Consider the following 22,608-nt stretch of genomic DNA (forward strand, 5'->3'; position numbering starts at 1 on the left):
ACAAGATAAGACTCACCCACCTTAATCCACCATGAGCATTGCACCTCCCAATATTTAGCTACTAACAGTGGCAAGGAAAAACTTCCTTTAACAGGCAGAAACCTCGAGCAGGACCAGACTCATGTTAGACACACATCTGCTGAGACCGAGATAGGTCTGGAAAGAGGGATAGAGGAGAATAAGATGTGCATTAAAAGCTATGAGTTTGAATTATAAGATTGATCTGCAGATTATTCATTATGTTTAATGTTTTTAAAATGTCAAAAAAATTATGATCAGAATTTGGCAAAATCCAAAGGGACTTCCTCAGATGTCTTCTTTGGATTATTTTACAGCCTAAAACACTGCAAAGTGCTCTTCTCATGGTGGATCAAGATGAAATCAGAGTCCTGTCTGTAAGATGGGACTGGATCTTATCCTGTCTTGATGTTGGGTCTTTGTTAATAAGAGAACATAGAGTACGGTCTAGACCCGCTATGTTTGTAAAAGTATCTTGAGATAAGGTCTGTTGTGATTTGGAGCTCTACAAATAAAGATAGATCGATTGATTGATTGATTGATTTAAACCCAAAGACTCTCCATTCATCGTCCTTTAAACACTGGAACCAACAAATCTTTGACATTTTCTTTAAAAGAATTAAAGCATTAAACGAATATGAAAATGAACCAGCTGACTGAAGACCGCAGCGCTGCATGCCCAGCCCGATGCAACGAGCCATGTGGTTGATGCTTCCACCCAAATCTTATTAGAGTGCCATGTGTGCACATTTTCAGCATGAGTAGCCCCGGCGGGTATCAAACCCTCAAACCTGGCAGTGCTGGTGCTGATCGACCCTCACAGGATGGCTTTCTTATTTTCGGTTAGTGATTAGGTCCTGGCCACCTTCCTTATGCTGAGCTGGACATCTGCTGTGATTTACAGGACAAACTACACTTTGAAGCAGAACCTGTGAAATATAAGACCACTCAAAGAAGTACACTTTCATTTCATTAAGTAAGTATGTGGTTTATGACCCTGCGGTCAGAAAAATGCCCGCTCAGCTGCGACTTTGAGTTCAACTTCGCCTTTCTCCGTCTAAAATAAATATGTTAAATCAGAAGAGCGTCAGACTCTCTGTTCAGTGAGTGCCTGCTGTCTCCTCTCTGTGTCCTTCACACTCGTCTTCACACACAGACTCCACCTTCAAAAACATCGCTCTCCACACTCAGGGGACCGCTGAGCTTCATTTTATTGACAGCTTCCTGTTTTTTTGAAAGTCCCAGCTGACAACATTTTCCTATGAATACATTTGTGCTTTTATCACTTATTGAAACTACATGAGAGTCAGCTGTTTCAGCTGCAGGCACAATCAGGCTCTAATTTACTCATTGTCCTTGATGTTAAATGTATGTTTGATAATTTATTAGGTACTCCCTGCACTCAGCTTTTACGTGCTTATTAGCAGCCTATATACATTCAGATTGAAACACAGTTACATGTCCAAAGCACTCCATTAATCAGTACAACACTGTAAGCCAGACCTGTATAACGATCTTATGCTCTCAGTTTCTCTTTAACAGACAATTCATCTCATTGATAAATAATAGACGTTGATATTTTTGCTGTTAGTTGGTCAGTTGCAGGTATTTCTTTAGCAAATGTTTCAGATTTTACTCCAGCATCTTAAAAGGCTCTGCCCTTGCTTTTCCCATTGATTGTTTAAATCAGGGGTTCCCAAACTTTTCAGCCCTCGACCAGGATTAAATAAAGGTGCTCGCGACCCCCACTGTCCCTCAAAGTGATTTAATGTGGCTTCATTTAGCTGGTCTGCAGAAAATGACCCTACCTATATGAGCATGTGTCTGTGTTTCCTGTGCCTTTATGAATTAACCTGCTGCTATTGATGCTTTTGATAATTAACTGTTCACTAACTCTAAACTTAGGAGTCATCTGGCAACAAAGAAAGGCAGAAAACTCATTACATTTTCTATTTTAAAGGTTTTATGTCAAGTTTAGCTACTATTTTTGCTGATATTTTTTACTATAATGGGTAAAATGTTCTATCTTTAGGTTAACTTAAAAAAAAAAACATTCTGGAAGTTATCTCACGACCCCCCAGGGTGTCCCAACCCACACTTTGGGAACCCCTGGTTTAAAGCATGGACAGCATTATAAAGCAAAAAGATAATTATGCTGGAAATGCTGACTCCAACTGACTTCAGCCTTAGAATCTTGCAAAGAGATGGACTTTGGGGTACAGCCTTGCTGTCTGACAAAAAGCTACAACAATCATGCATTACTCTTAGCCTCAAGACAGATTAGTTCTTACCATGCAGGAAGTGATAAATAAATAACATACAGAGACCAAAACGTTTTTTTAACTGGGCTGCCTTCATGTTGAATCCTCCTGTAAAGATGAGCACTTCAAGATGTGCTCCAGTGAGGTTTCCTGTAGCCAGCCTCTAGTGGACACTCAAAGAACTGCATTGTATTTGCACTTTCACATTGGCTTCATTTTCCTCAAATCTTAGCTATCACTGCAGGTGTTTTCATCACTCAAGAATGAATTTAATCAAACATTTTCATGTTGCAGGCCTTCTGACTCAGGCAATTCAATGCTGTTTGTCTCATGCACAGTTGCTGGGTGCACAGTCAGGCAGATGTCAGTCTAAGCCACACCGACACTGTCTGACGTATGATAAAGCCTGGAATGATAGGTTTTCTAAGACTTATGAAGGTATATTATTTTACTCAGATTTGTGCACATGCTAAATCACACTTTCATATGTATTTTATTTTGTATGTTGAGACCGATATCCAGACGTAGAAAAGATTTTTGTCAGCTTGATACAACAATAAACCCTGAACATGTGGGGGGGCTTATATAACAGTCTGGAAAGTTCTTTAAGAGCCCTGATTAAGGGTGAACACAGCTCACGAAAACTTTTGGAAATGTTCTTTTTTTAAAGTCGGTTCGGGGTGTTGCAGCTCTTAACGGTGACAAATCCTCTCCAGCAGCAGCGGCACTAAAACATTTTCCCTGGGATCAATAAAAGAAGTGGCTATTTAGCAGTAACAGCGGTAACCATTGTGCCTACTGAAGACTTCATCAATACAAAATACAACACCATTGACCAGACTGTGATTAACAGGCGATGGCTCAGCACTGCAGGGAAAAAGCAGCACAATATCAGCTTAGCAGCGGGGATGTCAGCCCTAAACCCCAAGTGAAAACAGGAGGGAGAGAATCTCACAGATGGGATTATCACTTCAAAGGTTCAGTCTGATGAGTTGTTGTCAGGTTTTGTGACAGAGGCTTGTCAGCTGCTGGATTTGATGGGGCCTTGCAGTGCTGAGCAGAGCAGACAGGTGTTCTGCTGCTGGACTCTGCACCTCAGGTCTGCAGCTCGGTCGCTTCTCTGCCCCACAAGCAAAGAAACACTCTGCACATAGAGGACTGAACGTTCTCTTCTTTGGGTAAATAGGGCAAATCTACAATGCTTTAATAAGAAAAGATGCAAACCAAACCCAAATGTATGATGCAGCCTGATAAAAGCAGTGTATTTTCACACACAGCAGCTTTAAAAGTCTCATATTTTTGGTGTCAGCCATCCCTGAAGGAAGAGCTACTGTTACTCCCTTCTGTCTAAAGACTAACTACAAATTTGGAGTTCATTTCCAGACAGCTCTGTGTCTATTTTGGTTTATAATTGATCAGTCGTCATTCAGTCTCTTTATAACGTTCTGCAGAAAAAGTGTTTGCCTTTATTTCAACCCACGATTTGTTTTAAAGTACCCACAGTTTGAATGCATTTTACATTTTGGCGCGTAGTGTGCGTTTCCGCCGTCAGATTTCTCATTTCACATAGAAATGAAAGAAAAACTCATCAGATGTCTGCTGGTCCCTGAGATGGAAAACACTGAGAAATGCTGCCCTAGATAACAAGTCAGTCCAACGCCTTTTGCCAGACTGCAGGAGCACTGAAGTATCAAACGGCAATCAAAAGCACAGACTGCTTTCTGAGCTCAGAGGTGCTGCAGAGTGATTTGGGAGGAAATTCAAGCGCTGTTTGTGCAGGACTGAGGACAGCTTGGGAATCCTGGCATCCTGACACACAACACACACACACGCACACGCACACACACTTTCATGCACTACCACCCTTGACCCATGTTCGATTTCCCCTGCTGTTTGATGGGCTACAGTCGTCAGATGTGATCAAAACCAACCTGCCCTGCATCCTGATCTTCGTCTTCAAAGCTTCTGAGCCATCTTGATATGATATGTAAATACATGTTCAAGCTCCCTGCTGCTTACTTCCACATGCCAGCCACATTAAACCATTCGCATCCCTTAGAAACTCTTAAACATGGAAACACAAACTAAAGCTGCAATAAGTAATTTGTAGAACTGAGAAAGAGCAAACAGGAGGGTATACCATAGACTGTATAAATGATGGACGTAGTATCTGGGACGTCATCCATCTGTTTCTGGCGGCAGCAGCCATATTGGAAATGTTGAACTCAACATAACTGCTGTCGAGTGATTGTTACATAAAGAGGCAGGCTTTGAGCCTACTAGCCAACAGCTACAGTGTCCCCGCCTGTCAATCAAGTCAGCTGTGCCTCTCCTAATGGAAAACCTGTAATCTTAATATCTTTGAAATTGCCGCTTTAGAAACGTACAGTGTGTGCCGATCTAGAAATGAGCTATCCAGACTACACTCGTCTTTTGTACCAGGATATAAACATGTTTATTTCTGCTGTAAAGATCGGCTTTTTTGAATTGGTGTGTATGTGGTTTCCGGTTCTTCCAGAGCCAGCCTCAAGTGGACACTCAAGGAACTGCAGTTTCTAGCACTTCCGCATTGGCCTCATATTTGCCGCTTGGGGTCAACCAAGAGATCCACAAGTGAACCCTGCTGAGAGTGACACAGAGAGGATCTAATTTAGCGTGTTGGGGCCCTGATGGAAAAGTGCTGTTCACCTTTTAGTCTTGAGGCTGCACACTGTCTTACAGGAAATTAAAAGATTTGTGAGATGGCTCAAGGTCAGACCAGCAATCTTTTCACAGGTCATAAGGCAGTTATTTTAAAAATCCCACACTGACCAGGTAACACTGATGGCTCATAGGAGAGATGTCATTCAGTGATGTGGGATTAAGTTTGTACCTGCTGTGTTAGGATTAATACAATGTTTTGATTGTATTGTGGTGTTGAGGTTAAATCTTACTCCAGGTTTAGTTGTGGTAAATTTCCTCTTGATGGTTAATTGATTTTGTTTTATTTCTTATTATAAATTGAATGACAGACTTTATGTTGGCTTTTATTCACCATGGCATCCTTTAGTCATCCAGTTTAAGGGGATTTATTTAAAGTAAAATGACGATTGTTCACATCCACATTTGATTAATAAAATCAAAGGTATGAGATCTTCTACTTAAATCAAAATGTGAATTGTTTTCTTTTAACAAACTGATTCATTATTACGTCTCAAAGTGAGTGTGAAAAGAAAATTTCTGTCCTAATTTTCTGGAGCCTGAGGTTTCTGCTTGTCTCGTCTAATTTGTCCAAAATAAAACAGTCTAAAGCAGAAACTCATCACATTGGAGTCACTGTGATTGCAGGATGTCAGATTTTCACTGTTTGCTTTGTTCAGTGTCTTAAAAGATGACTATCATCAAACATATATCCATAAAGTTGTCTCTCTCTGTCCCTGCAGGGGAATGCTACCTGATGGAGTGGTCGGACTGGAGCTCGTGTGTCAGCATCTGCGTGAAGGGGGCCGTCGTGGACTTCGGTTCGGTCCAGGTTCGCTCTCGAGCCGTGTTGGCCCAGGAGCCTGAAAACCTGCAGCTCTGTCCTGACCAGGCCTGGGAGTCTCAGCCCTGCACAGGTGGGAATATTTGAACAGGAGGGATCTTTAACCTGCTCACAGCTTGAAGGTTTGAGAAACAGAAGAAAACTCAGTTCGACAGTCGAACTCCGAGTGCAGAGCAAATTAACTTGCAGCAGGCCAGTCGCCCCGAGCTTCCATTAATTCATTTACTCCCAAAGCTGCAGCAGACTTTGTCAGTCGATTTGAAATTGGCTGTTCAATACCGAGCTCTGACTATTGGTTCTTTTTGTAAGCTCACACCAAGCGTATCTATCCATAACAAAAGTGATCTATTCTAGCTGTGAGCAGTGTCTCTCAGAGTTTTCTGTGTGCCCGGTGCTGCCTGGACGACTCCAGATGAAGAACTTATTTTGTGTTTCAAGTCACCTCACTGTTTTTAACTGCATTCTTTTATAATTGAGTGAAAGGTTTTATTTGAAAATACGCCAAAATAGTGGCGGCTCAGCTCCCAGCCCTCAAACTCTAACTGAGGAGAGTTCTAGGGACACTGATTTTTACTAAAACTGCTTTATTCAGCTTCTTTTACACATTTTATCCCTTATCTCTGTGTCTGATGTGGAGGTGACATCTGTACATGATCCAGTTCTTGGTAGGAATCTCATCCTCACCTAAAAATAAAGCTGAGCTTCCACAAACAAGTTACCAACAGCTCGGCTTACAGTCCCTTCTGACATCAGGTGACTGCTTAAAAGCCTCAGAAACACACAAACACTGTCAAGCAGCACCACCTTTTAACCATAGACTGTAAAAAATATGCATGTGATCCGTGATGTCACCCATCTGTTTCTGAAGCACTGTTTTGAGGCCAATCGGCGGTGGCAGCCATATTGCTGCTGTTGAGCGATTGTGGCGTAAAGAGGCGGGCTTTGAGCCTCCTAGCCAACAGCTACAGTGTTCCAGCCTGTCAGTCAAGTCAGCTGTGCCTCTCATAATGGAAGACTCGTAATCTCAATATCTTCAAAATTTCAGCTTAAGAAAAAAATTCACCCCCTACAACGTGTGTCAATTAAGAAATGAGCTATCCAGACTACACTCGTCTTTTGTACCAGGCTGTAAACATGTTTATTTCTGCTGTAAAGATCGGCTTTTTTGAATTGGTGTGTATGTGGTTTCTGGTACTTCTGGAGCCAGCCTCAAGTGGACACTCGATGAACTGCAGTTTTTAGCACTTCTGCATTGGACTCATATTTTTAGACCGGAGGTTGCTGCTTGGTTTTAACGCTTTTCTCCCTCATTAGGTCATAATCATGCATTTAAAGAAAACAGTGGACAGTTAGATTAATAAACCTTGTGCAGAGTTAGTTAAGACTCCTCAGTGTATGACAAAAGTGACCAGCAGAGGTAGATGGCAAGAGTCTCAGAGAGTTGGTCTCAGGCAAGGCAAGGCAAGGCAAGGCAAGGCAAGTTTATTTATAAAGCACCATTCAAACATAGAGCAATTCAAAGTGCTTTACAGAGTTAAAAACAAAAACCAGAAAAGTAACAATTAATAAAAACATACAGCAAACACTTCAAACATTAAAATTGTATATGCGGCCAGTTATGTTTGATCCACTCTCTCTCTCTCTGTGTACTTATGTAACTTAACATACATAGTACATAGTCTTGGGTCAGGCAGTTGATGCAACAAGACCTCACAATTATCAACATTACTGTAGGCTGTGCTCAGTTACCGTACCAGGAGCTGGCGATAGCAGATGGTATTAAAAAGAGCTACACATCTGCATGATAATGCACGTTTCTGAACACAGTGAGAGTCTTCAACAAGGCTCCTTAAAACATTCTGCATCTTACTGATGCAACTTTAGTCCTCATTTTGCAGTAATTTTGATGTGAAGTGATGTATTCAGTTGGTTAAATCACTCAGTCTGTTTGTTTTGGAGAGGATCTCTCCAAACACCAGTGCTCTAAATTATGACCGACAAAATGCAAACTGTCTCCGCCTCCTCAAATGATGCTGTGACTCTTCCACTTTAAGGGTGCAGCTCTGTTTACCTCACCCACTCCTTCCTGATCCCAGTGATCAGGAAGGACTGAGTTTAGCTCCAGCCTGGGTGGGAGGCAGGATGTGGAGCTTGTCAGTGCATTAAAGGGCTAACACGGAAAGACACTTACATTCAGGGTCATACCTGCAGGCTGTTCTATCTTCCAGCGCTCTGGATTGGTCTGTTGGACCATCAAAAGAGGCTGAGACACCCGCAGGAACCCACACACATCTTGTATTTGTGTAGAAGGCAAAGCCTGAGCTGTTTACTCAGCCCCAAACTTGAAGGAGGAAAAAATAAACACCAGGATCTATGATGACTTGGTGCTTGCCTGTGTCACTGGGTCAATTGGCGCTCTCCCAGATGGGATTTCTCGAGTTAGATCTCCAAACACAGAACCCCGCACCACCCCCACCCCACATGCTCATTTACTGCTGTAATATCTGCGGCTCCCCAGGCGTGTTAATCAGCCATTAGGTGCAAGGCGGGATGTGAATCACCACCACCAAAGCTCATTGCATACAGTCGCCATGGGCTTAGTCTGCAGAGCGGACACCACACCACCCCACCCACACACCCCTCCTCTCCCCTCGCCTCCTCTCCTCCTTCTCCTCCCTCCTTGGCTACTGTACACAGCCCCACAGCAGTCTTCAGCAGCCTGACCTGGTTTCACAGCATCACTCGAGGAAGAGAGAGGGGGAGGAGGAGGAGGAGGAGAGGCCCAGCCAAGAGCGGCGAAGGCGGAGGAGGACGAGAGAGTGGAGGGAGGGCGGTGACGGAGAAAGGGAGGCTAGGGACAGAGGAAGACAGATCAAATAGTTGCATCAAAAAAGAGTTTTGTGGGGGCGCTCCGTTAGCTCTAATGGGCAAGGCACATACCACAGGACTTCTTTGATTCCCCACCATCTCTCAGCCCACGTCTGCGTCTATCTCTGCGGCTTCTTCCATTGGTCATAAAGGTTCTTTTTGCCTGATGCAGGAGAACATTCCTGTCTTCTGTATGAAGGCACAACTTTCACCTTCAATTAGTACCTAAGACTTCAGGACCAGTACGACCGGCATTTGGAACACAGCAGAAGATAGTATTATTAGAATTTGATTCGATGTTATCTCTCATTGTTATTGTGCATTTCTCTGCATCTTAACATCACAGCAAATACCGGATGTGGCGTGATTTTCAAGCTTCAATAAAACTTTGAATGAATGAATAAAGTTAGCCTGTAATTTGATGCAAAATCAGCATCACACATTGACACTTATGGAGCAACGCCTGCAAACTAATTCATGCAGGCAACTGGAGCTGCACTGATTTCACACTTATCATTCTCACAATCACCTGACAAACATCCCTCCATACTTGGTGGTCTGCTTCAGCTGCAAGATTTCCGGTCACTGCCTCTGCTCTGCCACTGCGGCTGCACCAGTGCTGCACTCAAATTTCAATCTTACCACTGCCCCAGCATCCTCCTGCAGGCTTTAGTTAGGGGGTTAACATATTATCTCATCACTTCTTGAATTACTGCATGTTAAATAAATCTGCAAGGAGTGATGAGGTTGGTTCTGCTGCTGCTGCTGCTGCTGCAATGAAAGTTTCACCCAACACAGATAGTCGTCTGACTGAGACTAGAGTTAATAGTCAACTCCGCTATTTTAGTCCAGCCCCTCACAAGCAAATTTCAGTCACTCTTTTCAATCAATAGCTGGATTCAAGGTTTTAAAGGTATGAACCAAGCAGCAACCTCCGGACGCGAGAATTGAAGCCAATGCGGAAATGTTTAAAACTGCAGTTCATCGAGTGTCCACTAGAGGCTGGCTCCAGAAGTACCAGAAACCACATACACACCAATTCAAAGAAGCCGATCTTTACAGCAGAAATAAACATGTTTACAGCCTGGTACAAAAAACAAGTGTAGTATGGATAGCTCATTTCAAGATCGGCACACACTGTACTGGGGGTGAATTATTTTATAACACAGCAATTTTAAAGATATTAAGATTACATGTTTTCCATTATGAGAGGCACAGGTGACTTGATTGACAGGTAGGAACACTGTAGCTGTTGGCTAGGAGGCTCAAAGCCCACCTCTTTACGTCACAATCGCTCGACAGCAGTTATGTTGAGTTTAACATTTCCAATATGTCTGCCGACGACGACTGGCTTCAAAACAGCGCTTCATAAGCAGATGGGTGACGTCATGGACACTACGTCCATTATTTATACAGTCTATTGCAGGGGTTCCCAAACTTTTCATCCCACGACCCCCAAAATAAAGGTGCTCGCGACCCCCACTGTCCTTCAAAGTGATTTAATATGTCTTAATTTAGCTGCGTCTGGAGAAAATTAGAACTACCTATATGAGCATGTGTCTGTGTTTCCTGTGCCGTTATGATTAATCTACTGCTACTGATGCTTTTGATAATTAACTGTTCACTAACCCTAAACTTAGGAGTCATCTGACAAAAAGAAAGGCTGAAAACTCATTACATGTACTGTTTTCAAGGATTTATTTCAAGTTTAGCTACTGTTTTTGTCAATAACTTTTACTGTAATGAGTAAAATCTACTATTTTTAGTTAACTTTTGTCATTCAACTTTTTTTTTGCAGTATTTCAGTGTTTCTTTGTTCACCACAAGTTAACTAATTATATATAAATTATACAAAACCAACAGAGAAGAAAAAATAACAAATACAAAAAAATACAAAAATAATAATAACCAACATTACAAACAAAAAGGAAGATAAACATAAGAAAACAAGGTAAATAAACAAAAATAACTAATAATAATAATAATAATAATAATAATAATAATAATAATAATAATAATAATAATAATAATAATAATAAATATTTTTAGATAACTTAAAGTAAAAAACATTCTCGAAGACATCTCACAACCCCCAATTTGTGTCTCGTGACCCCCCCATGTGGCCCCGACCTACACCAACCCCTGGTCTATGGTATGAACAGTGCTTTGTGTTGCATCAGTCTCTTCCCTGTGTGTGTTAGTGTGTAACAGACACACTGTAAACCATTCTAGTACTGCTGCATTCAGGATGCAAACTTTTGTTTTCTCATTTTTCATTCCTAACAGTATAAACAGCACGTATATCATGCAGTCGTCTCTTCAATTATTTCTGTCATGTGGTCCTAAAAAAGACACAGGTTTAGTTTTTGCAGTGTGATCTCAGCTTGAAATGTCAAACCTGAATTCATGCAGCTTTTACATCAGCCTGGATGTCTAAACATCTCTGCTCTGCTCTGACATTGACTGACGTAGTTAAAAGCAGCTCCTAACATCCTGAAACTTTGTCTGAAGTCTCCTCCTGTGAAGTCACTCACATCATACCTCCACCATCTCCTGGCTCTGACTCTGCATCCACACACACACACACACGCACCTCATTCCAGAGCTAGCAGCCATTTCAGCATTAAAGAGGCTCTAGCTCTCTTGTTATCATCTACTCACAAAATTCCTTGGCTCTCACCTCACACCGACCCATGAAAAGAGCCTTAAATGCCCACTTTAATAGCCTCCATGTTTACCTTCTTTAGACTTACTTTTTGATGTTCTTTTGTGCATGCAGGTCACATGAGGACCATGACCAGTTCATTCTGTAATCTGATATTAGACTCTAAGTCTTGCAGTGTGAGCCAAGTTAAAGTGCTGCCCATTTATGACAATGTGGTTATAAAGAGGCTTTTAAAATTAATAGGCTTGAAAATCAGCTATCTGCTCTCTAAGTCCTAAAAGGGTCCGGGTCATGCTTCAGAAAAACGTGGATAATACAACTTCTGAATTATATCTGCTTCTGGAGCGGCTCTTCCTCTGAGAAATGTGTCTATAGTTGTAAAAGTCCAATCTTCCCGGTTAAAGAGATGGTGGGAAGTTTCCGTCTGAAGTGTGTGATTCAGTGATAACTTGTCTGGTTTTGAGAAAGCGTTTCTCAGCTGCGCCACGGTCGAGAGAAAGAGCGGAAGAAATGAGGAAAGTGAAGAACACAAAGGGGCGAAGTTGTCTGGGCCGCAGACAAATGGTCTCGTGAAAGCAGCAGATAGAGGCGTGCCATCGACTGCAGCGGCGATACTGTACCACAGCCCGAGGAGAATAGATCGCCCCGTTGTCCAAGGTTAAATTGTTCATTTACGCTTGCCAAATGGGCCGGGCTGATGATTGGTTACACAAGACTCCGTAGGGAAATATGGTCATTTACTGCACTGATGGAGATATTGATAAAGTCATAATAGCATTGATAGAAAGTCATTAAGCAAAAGCTCTTACTGAAGATTAAAACATTGAACTGGACCTCTCTGTAAAGATAGTTCTATTATATGACAGCAGCCTATTATATAATCATAATTTAGCAGCTGCTTTATTAATCTGTCACTCATGTGATTAACCGTCTTCATTGCAGACTCCCACTGCGCAGACTTTAAAGGTGTTTGTTTGTTTTACTCTGCTCTCAGGGGGCGAATGTTACGAGTACAAATGGTTCAGCAGCAGCAGCTTCAACTCCAGCCGCCCTTTAGTGTGGTGTCAGCGCTCGGATGGACTCAATGTCACCGGTAAGGAACTCTCACAAACATCAACAAAGCATGATAAGGAGTTTATAGAGAGCCGGCCTTCAGTTGGTTAATTTTCACTGTATGATTTAGAGCGGTGGACCTGAACCTGAGGTCGGCCTCTGAATGTGAATGTAGGCTTATAGTGACAAGTTTAATCTAGACTGCCAGACACACCTTCTCATTCAATGGTTTTTATTTATTTTAATTATTTTAAACATTGTAGATTAATAATAATAATAAATAATAACTGATATTTCTATAGCGCCTTTCAAGAAACCCAAGGTCGCTTCACAGGGTCAGGTAGGGGGTCTGGGGAGTAGGTAGGGATATCTAATGGGGAAAGGCCTTGAGGAAAAGGTGCTTTTTGACTGCTTTCTTAAAAGTGTCCAGGGTTGGGGCGCTGCGGGTGTCGGGAGCAGAGGTGGGTAGTAACGAGTTACATTTACTCCGTTACATGTACTTGAGTAGTTTTTTCAAAAAATTTTACTTCTGAGAGTATTTGTTTTGCAGAGTACTTTTTACTCCTACTCAAGTACATTTGTGTTAAAAAATATGTACTTTTACTTCGTTACATTGGGCTGTCCAGTCGCTACTTTTACCGTTCCTTTTTTTCTACATTTTATATTGATTTATACTCAGCCGATCTCTCACGCGGCTCCTTCTGATGCAGAGCTATAAATAGCCTCAACACTGAATGAACGGAGAAGTAGCTCCGCCCCCGCCTCCACCTACAGCTGGGGAGAGAGGCTGCGTAATACCTGCGTCCCCTTTGGAGGAACATGTTTACCCTGTACCCAACATCCGGACTCTCTTATAACTTCTAAATGACGAGGAAAAACAGTCACATTATGCTTATAACTTACTTTGTCTATACGGTGGAAATCTTGAGCTTATATAACAATTAAATCTTAAAAAGCATGTCATGGTGAGTTATCAGTTAGGTAAGCTAAGGATCATACAGGGTAATATTAAATCTTAAAAGCATGGTATAGTTAGTTATCAGTTAGGTAAGCTAATGATCATACTAGTTAATATTAAATCTTAAAAGCATGTTATAGTTAGTTATCAGTTAGGTAAGCTAATGATCATACTAGTTAATATTAAATCTTAAAAGCATGTTATAGTTAGTTATCAGTTAGGTAAGCTAATGATCATACTAGTTAATATTAAATCTTAAAAGCATGTCATGGTGAGGTACAGTTAGGTAAGCTTAGGATCATACTGGTTAACATTAAATCTTAAAAGCATGTTAGAAATGTTGGAAAGTAATCTAAAGTAACTTATAAGAGCAGTAAGGTAGCATGCTAATAAAAACAGCTGCTTCTGAAGCTCAACAGTCACCTCAGAGAGATTCTTCAGGACTGAGTTCATGGCCTTTTTAAACACTTCCAAGTTGTTTTAGTATTTTCAAGTTATGTTTTTAAGTAAGATGTACTGAAAATAAGTCAAAGGTTAAAAAAGAAAGTTTGGAAGGCATAGATATATTTTTTATTGTAATGTTGGAGTATTAATGTTCTGGAGTTCTGATGACATCTCAGACAGTTTGAAGTTCTAGCTTGTTTTAAGAAATGAAAGCGGGTACATTAGTTTGTGCACATTGCAGCTTCTCTTTCTTTAATGTTTGAAAGTAAACCATGCCTAACAGCATTCATTTTGGCATTTTCCTATTTATGTCACTTTATTAAAGGCAGTGTGCACTTCACATTGTTATTAGCATTTCCAATACAGTACAATTTTATATATGATACTACTCACAAGTTACTCATTACTTGAGTAGTTTTTTTTTTAGGTACTTATTTACTCTTACTCAAGTACTTATTTCTATGAGTACTCTTACTTCTACTTGAGTAACATCATTAGAAAGTAACAGTACTTTTACTTGAGTACTGTTTCGGTTTACTCTACCCACCTCTGGTCGGGAGGGAGGGAGAGAGTTCCACAGAGTGGGGGCTGCCACACTGAATGCTCTGTTCCCAAAGGTTCGCAGCTTAGTCCGGGGGATGGAGAGGAGACCCAGGTCCGAAGACCTTAGGTTCCGGAGATTAATACTGAAGACATCAAAACTATGACATAATCTGGTTTTACCATAATCTGGATTACAACAGTAGTCAAATAGAGCTATCCATTGTGTACTAACCCTACCTCTGAACAACACAACTGATGGTCTCAAACACATTAAGAAGGCAAGTCATTCTACAAATGAACTCTTGACAAGGCTCATGTTAATTAGAAACCATTCCAGGAGACCACTTCATGAAGCAGACTGAGAGAATACCAAGAGTGTGCGAAGCTGTCATGAAGGAAAAAGGGGGGCTACTTAAACAAAGAAAAAACTGAAATGATTGTTTTTGGAGGAAGAAAGGTTAAAGGTTACTGCTCAGCTCCAATCTGCAACGGTGAAATGTTCAAACCAAGCCAGAAACCTTGGTGTAGTCTTAGACTCAGACCTTGATTTCAGCAGCCACATTAAGACAATTGCAAAGTCAGCCTACTATCACCTTAAGAATATATCAAGGATTAAAGGATTTATGTCTCAGCAGGATGCAGAAAAACTCCTCCATGCATTTATCTTCAGCAGACTAGACTACTGTAACGGGGTCTTTACAGGACTCCCTAAAAGTCCATCAGACAGCTGCAGCTCATACAGAATGCTGCTGCTCGAGTCCTAACAAGGACCAAAAAAGTAGACCACATCACTCCAGTTCTTAGATCTCTACACTGGCTTCCTGTCTGTCAGAGAATAGACTTTAAAATCCTGCTGATGGTTTATAAAGCACTGAATGGTTTAGGCTGATCTGCTACTACTTTATGAACCACCTCGACCTCTGAGGTCATCAGGTACTGGTCTGCTTTCAGTCCCTAGAGTCAGAAGGAAACATGGTGAAGCAGCGTTTAGTCATTATGCACCACATATCTGGAACACACTCCCTGAAAGCTGTAGGTCTGCTCCAACTCTCACCTCTTTAAAATCAAACATTAAGACCTTTTTATTTGCCACTGCCTTCCTATCTTAGATTATTTTAACCCACTTTAAATTAAAATTTTAATGTAATTTTTAATATATTTCTAATTTTCTGTTTAATTATATTTGTAATTTTAATTATGTTCTGTTATGCTTGTCTGAATGTTTCCAATGCTTTTAATGTTTTAATGTAAAGCACATTGAGTTGCCCTTGTGTATGAAATGCGCTATAAAAATAAAGCTGCCTTGCCTTGCCTTACTTTACAGAATCTAAAATATCAAACATATTCTGCTTTGTTTAACACTTTTTTGTGAATTAAATAATTCAATATATGTTCTTTCATAGTTTTGATGTCTTTGGTATTAATCTACAGTGTTTACAATAACTAAAATAAATACAAACCCTTGAATGAGAAGGTGTTTCCAAACTTTTGACTGGTAGTGTACATCAAATCAACTTTATTTATATAGCAGTTTACACACAACACAGTTGATCCAAAGTGCTTTACAACAGAAAATGAGGAAAACAAAGAGCAAATGAAGAAAAACAAACAGAGGAAGAGAGAGGGAAAGAAGAGTGGTAAAAGAGCAATATAATTAAAAATGAAATTAACAGTAATAATAACAACAGTAATGACAAGAAATACAATTAACAGTGCAGTGAGTATCTGAGCCAGTGTGGTTAAGAGCAGTTAAAAGCTAATGAATAAAAGTGAGTTTTAAGACTACTTTTAAAAGTCTCAACAGAGGGGGAGAATCGGATGGTGGGGGGAAGAGAATTCCACAGTTTTTGGGGCACAGATGGAGAAGGCCCTGTGTATGGGCTCAATCAATACTTCCACATCTTCTTCCTTGCAGCATGATGTTATTTTTATGAACTGTGATCCCTTTTGAAGCAAAAGAGACTTTAAACCCAGGAATGCTTCAGGACATGGCTACCTGTGATTGACAAGTCGCCACCACAGCCATCTGTCAACATGATAGAGACGAAGCATTCTCACCATTCATCCAATTTTTGGTCACTTCTGCCTCCAAAGAACACGATGGTACCCGAACATGACAGATCTGAGGCTTAAAAACGGTCTATATCAAACCGATGGCTGACATCACGGTGGTGAAATGATATTTGTGTCAGGAAGAAACTGAATCCAGAACATTTCAGGATCATTTAAAGATGGACGGTGAACATAATTTTATCCCTTCCACTAAAAGAAAAGCACTGAGTGATCTCACTCTGTGTTTCTCGCTGAATTCACCCCGTGTTTGGCATTACTGATTCCTCTCATTTAAAAAAAAGAAAAACCTGCCACTTCTTCTCTCAGTTAATTGGTTTGGTCTGTGAGTGTTTATTCACATCCATCAAAGCCTCCCAAAGGCAAGATTGACATATTTAAATTGCTCATGATGTCTGAGCAACAACAAGGAAACCCAAATACTCAGTGTGATACAATAAAACAGAGAGAAGCTAATCAAATATTTAGATTTGAGGAGCAGAAAACATTTTCTAGAAGAAATATCTCTCGTGTTGCTCTGTATAAATTTGTGTGACTTCAGAATTTGGATCTTTGAAATAACTTTAATGAGAACTCTGTTGAGAAATACACACATCTGGTGATGAGCAGTGATCTTAATTTGTTGAATGATGTCAAGTGCAGCTGAATTTCTTAAATTGAGAGATTGCAGCAGCTGTGAAGCCCCTCAGCAGTTTTATGTAGGAGGAACATTTTATACCAGAAATGTCAGAAATGTAGCACACTGTTCAAAAAAACCCAGGGACTTATATCTATAAGGAGCAAAAGGTGGTGGGCGATGGCAGCCTGTTCAGCTATTCAGCCATGTAGAACACATGAACATGTGGTTTCTCACCCAGAAGAGTTTCAAAAATAAACCTGGCTGCAGCAGCGACACTGATCCACGGACAGTGTGTGTTTGCATTCGAGGAAAAAATCTGTGGATGAACTTTAAACTTTAAAAATATGAAAGTCCTGCACATTTCTGCACATATTTAATTATATCTTTTCATGGGACAACACTGAAGAAATGACACTTTGATACAATGTAAAGTAGTCAGTGTACAGCTTGTATAACAGTGTACATTTACTGTCCCCTCAAAATAACTCAACATACAGCCATTAATGTCTAAACCACCGGCAACAAAAGTGAGTACACCCCTAAGTGAAAATGTCCAAATTGGGCCCAAAGTGTCAATATTTTCTAGCACTGCCTTAACCCTCTTGTGCATGGAGTTCACCAGAGCTTCACAGGTTGCCTCTGGAATCCTCTTCCACTGGTGGATGTTAGAGACCTTGCGCTCCTCCACCTTCCGTTTGAGGATGCCCCACAGATGCTCAATAGGGTTTAGGTCTGGAGACATGCTTGGCCACTCCATCACCTTCACCCTCATTTTCTTTAGCAAAGCTGGGGCCATCTTGGAGGTGTGTTTGGGGTCGTTATCATGTTGGAATACTGCCTTGTGGCCCATATTTTGAAGGGAGGGGGATCATGCTCTGCTTCAGTATGTCACAGGAGATGGTGGCATGCATGGTTCCCTCAATGAACTGTAGCTCCCCAGTGCCCGCAGGACCCATGCAGACATCACGGAGCTGGTGGATGTTAGAGACCTTGCGCTCCTCCACCTTCCGTTTGAGGATGCCCCACAGATGCTCAATAGGGTTTAGGTCTGGAGACATGCTTGGCCACTCCATCTCCTTCCCCCTCAGCTTCTTTAGCTAGTCAGTGGCCGTCTTGGAGGTGTGTTTGGGGTCGTTATCATGTAGGAGTACTGTCCTGCTGCCCAGTTTTTGAAGGGAGGGGGATCATGCTCTGCTTCAGTATGTCACAGGAGATGTTGGCATGCATGGTTCCCTCAATGAACTGTAGCTCCCCAGTGCCGGCAGGACCCATGCAGACATCACAAAGCTGGTGGATGTTAGAGACCTTGCGCTCCTCCACCTTCCGTTTGAGGATGCCCCATAGATGCTCAATAGGGTTTAGGTCTGGAGCCATGCTTGGCCACTCCATCAACTTCCCCCTCAGCTTCTTTAGCAAGGCAGGGGCCGTCTTGGAGGTGTGTTTGGGGTTGTTATCATGTTTGAATACTGCCCTGTGGCCAAGTACTGCTTCAGTATGTCACAGGAGATGTTGGCATTCACGGTTCCCTTAATGAACTGGAGCTCTCCAGTGCTGGGAGGACCCATGCAGCCCCAGACCATGACACTCCCACCACCATGCTTGACTGTAGGCAAGACGCACTTGCCTTTGTGCTCCTCACCTGATTGCCCCAACACACGCTTGACACCATCTGAACCAAATAAATGTATCTTATTCTCATCAGACCACAAGACATGGTTCCAGTAATCTATGTCCTTAGTCTACTGGTCTTTAGTAAACCATTTGCTGCTTTCTTGTGCATCAGCTTTAGAAGAAATGTGAGGGGTGTACTTACTTTTGTTAGATACTGTACATATTTAATGAAGGCTTTTGATATTTGTACTCCTGATTCTGAATCTGAGGGTCTTTACTTGAAAAACTGTGACATAATGTTTGCTTTTCTGTTTGCAATTTTCTCTAACTGCTCCCTCCTGGATGTCGTGTGGTGTCCTTTAATACTTTAACTTCAGGTAGCAACACCATTACTGCCCATCAGGAGAGAGTACATCTCGCAGGACACACAGATTCACTAAATGTCTGTTATATTCTTTTAACAGATCATGTTCCCTGTTTGATTGTATTGTCTTTTCACCTGCAGGAGGTTGTCCTCCCATGAACCCTCCAGTGGATAACAGCTCCTGTGACCCTCCCTGTCTCATGCCAAAGTCTTTCTGCAGCGAGGTGAGCAGCTCTCTGTTATCAAATCAACAATTTGGCTGTAAACACGAGCAATGGAAGGAAATCTCAGGAAGAAATATTTTGTTTACAGGCAGAGAGAGGCACAATAAAAAGCTGGGTAAACACAATAAAAGCAATAAAAACAACATGCACCTGAAAGCACAGGTCCCCAGGTCTCTGCACTCACCGTGACACTCTGCAGCAACTATTGAATCTGAAATCAGCAGGGAATGAAACGACACAAACATGAAGATGTTGAACCGATTTTCTGTAGTGTCACTCAACGCTGCAGCAGACAAATCTGTGTCCACTGGATGCACCAGCTGGTAAATCTCACATTTTAGTATCTTGTACATTTAACATGAACAAATTTAAACAAACATTAAAGGCAGAACATCCTCTGCATTAGAGGGAGAGGGAACAGATTTAATAACCACAGAATAAGCAGGTCAGAGTGATCTGATGAGGAGCGGGCTTAGCACTACTGAGGTCAACAGTTCAATCCCTGAACAAGCATGATAATTCTACACTCACTGTTTATTGGAGGGTTACTCTGTTACTTTTAACCTTTGCACAGTAGTTGCATATTTTATGGTCTAAGAAATGAAAAGGTACAAAATGTTTTCTGCAAATGTTATGAGAATATCTCTACTGAGAGAGCAGGGTCCTCTGGTATTAATGGTGATCAGAAGTGAAGGTCAAGGATAGTTTAAGAGGATAGGTTTGGATTCTCTTTTCATGATGTTGTCAGACACTGGAGCCTCTGATATCCAGGTCACACCTGATGCTGAATTCACTGTCAGAGTTCAGAGCAGAACAAAGATGGAGGTGCTGAAGCCAACCATTTGTACAGACTGCTTTTACACCTACATACGATCTGAAAAGTCAGACTCAGACGTCATGTAGTTGGCAGCTTTTTACACTTCTCACTGTAACATTACCTTACCAAGATACAGATCACGTTCTAATTCCAGATGCAGATGAGTTCTCAGTGATAAAAACAAGCAGTTGGAGTGGACATACTTTGATCAGACACAGCTCTTGTAAGACTTACAGCCAAAGTCCGGTCTGTTTCCGATCCGTCACGGCACAGGATCTGATAGGTTTCTATTCTAGTCAATGTGTTAACTTCCACTGGATCCGCTCCATTGCATTCCGGCTGCGGATCAGATACGCAAGACTTCTATTTTTGCCCGATGCCGGAGCATGACGCATCAATCTCAACAGAGTAGATGGAGCGGGACAGGAAGTCAGGCACCAAAACAAAATGAAAACATCCGGTTAATTTTCAGAATAAAGCACTCTGTGTTATCATCAGATCGTATTTCACTTAACTACAACAACAAACCGTCGTGATGAGCGGAGCCAGGCCTGGAGTCAACAAGTCAGAGGTTTTCAGAGGACCAGAAAGACAACACGGATGAGGAGAGGAGGAGGAGGAGAATCCTTGATTATGTAATTACTGCGGGAAAACCTTGGTCACATGACTCCAGCTGTCCGGCGGTCCTGCTCCGTGCTGTGTTCTGAAAACGCAACCGTTGGGTGTTGACGGACGAGAGAGCACTGAGTCGGACCGCAGCGGATCAGAGGCGGACCAGACATGGACTTGGTGGAAGTCCTGTGTTAGGTTTAGGTCATTTAATTCTGTTTAGCAGCAGCTTGTTGAGCTGATCTACTTGAGTCATTTGTATGTATTTTGTAACCATATGTCATTAACAAACCAGTTTACATGCACAAAATAAGGTTTAAAATGACCAGAAATTCCTCTTGAAGTTTAATTAGCTTATAGATTTTCTTTTAATCTTCATATTAAGAAGGTCATTGTGTTCTGCATTTGTTAAATGTTTTGATTTAACCTTGGGGAATTCAAATTGAGTCAGTCAGACTCAGTAAGAGCTCTATGATGAGAACGGTTATTGCATTTTGTCTTGAGGCAATTCTTCCCAGATTGAACGAATAAGAGATCACACACACACACTGCTGCTGACACACACTGCTACTGACACACAGGACCTGACCTTGTGACCATACTGTGATGGGTCACCGACCCTGCAAAACCAACAAATCCCCCCCCCCCCCCCACATTATCTTAATGTCATGCTGACTTTGCCCAGCTCTCCCTCTGGGTCTACTGTACATGCGTCTCAAACCAAACATGAATCTTTGCTGCCCCCTGCAGGCCAACTTCTGCACATGTGAGGAGGGATTCACAGAGGTGCTGTCTCCCACTGGGCTGCTGGACCAGTGCGCCCCCATCCCCATCCTGGAGATCCCCACTGCAGGAGACAAGAGAGGGGATGTGAAGACCAGTCGTGCCATTAACCCCACCCTGCCTAGCACCATCCTGCCCGGACGCACCGGCCGGACCTGGTACCTGCAGCCCTACGGACCAGGTCAGATCACAGAACACACAACCTGTCCTTACTTAGGAATTTAAAAGTATAGAAATACAAGAGACACATCCAGCCGTGAAGAAGTGCTAAAGTAGTGTTTATGTGCTGTCAAGTGAAAACCTTTAATCTCTTAACTGTCATGTCTGGGAGAACTTAGCCAGCCTTAATGCACTCTTCAGAGGCTCCTATTTTCCAGTTGTCAAGTCGTAATTATAAAAACCACCTCAAGAAATGCTTCTGAGTCAGAAATGTGGAGGAAGGCGAGAGGATGCAGACATAGTTGGTTTATATTTTTTGGAAATTTTACTTTGACAGTGTAATTAATCTTTCACAACAACAGAAAAGTGGAAATAAAAAAAGCGTGCAAACAATGACAGCTTAAAATATTGCCTATATGTATTTACTGTCAATGTAGACGAATAGTCATCCTTCCAGAATAAAGGTCAGTAAATCTTTACACATCATCGCCTTTAAGACTTTGTGTTTGAAAGTTTTTAAGTCAAGAATATACGACTTGTTTTTTCATCGTACTAACAACCTCTGTTTTATTATTACTACATATTCTCCTTCAGAGGCAAATCTAAAGGGAGAAGATTTAACAATCCACCTCAGAGCATCATCTAATCCTTAAACTAAGAGGTTTTAAAAAGCACATACACAGAATATGATTTAACTTCTGCAGAATTAGTGTTAACAAGGTCTAATTAACATCACATATCTGTACCTGCAGCCGTGCATGACATCAGACCTGACACCCTAAAACAAAGATATGTATCAGACATGTTTACCTCCTGTTCCAGTCTGCTCTGATGCTCGTACAAACTCTGCTCACTAATCTGAAACTGCTGGTGTACATTAACTTTTGAAGACTGCATCTGCACAGAGAGTCTCGCCTGATGGTGCACGACAACAACAGAAACATTTAGGATGCATGAGTGCAGAGGAGATTGAGTTGTTGCTGTCAGGAGCAAATACTTGCAAATGTCTCCACGTAGAG

The 22,608-nt window shown here is 41.6% G+C and overlaps 1 protein-coding gene across 1 annotated transcript in view; it reads left to right on the forward strand.

The window, feature by feature from the left end:
- Window positions 1–22,608, forward strand: part of LOC117822796 (thrombospondin type-1 domain-containing protein 7A) — a 276,882-nt gene that overhangs the window by 240,776 nt on the left and 13,498 nt on the right. Inside the window, exons 23-26 of the mRNA XM_034697710.1 lie at window positions 5,702–5,875; window positions 12,330–12,428; window positions 19,139–19,221; window positions 21,398–21,611. Coding sequence (XP_034553601.1) covers window positions 5,702–5,875; window positions 12,330–12,428; window positions 19,139–19,221; window positions 21,398–21,611 — 570 coding nt within the window. The remainder of the gene's footprint in view (window positions 1–5,701; window positions 5,876–12,329; window positions 12,429–19,138; window positions 19,222–21,397; window positions 21,612–22,608) is intronic.

Source organism: Notolabrus celidotus, chromosome 12, assembly GCF_009762535.1.
Source record: "Notolabrus celidotus isolate fNotCel1 chromosome 12, fNotCel1.pri, whole genome shotgun sequence".
NCBI lineage: Eukaryota > Metazoa > Chordata > Actinopteri > Labriformes > Labridae > Notolabrus > Notolabrus celidotus.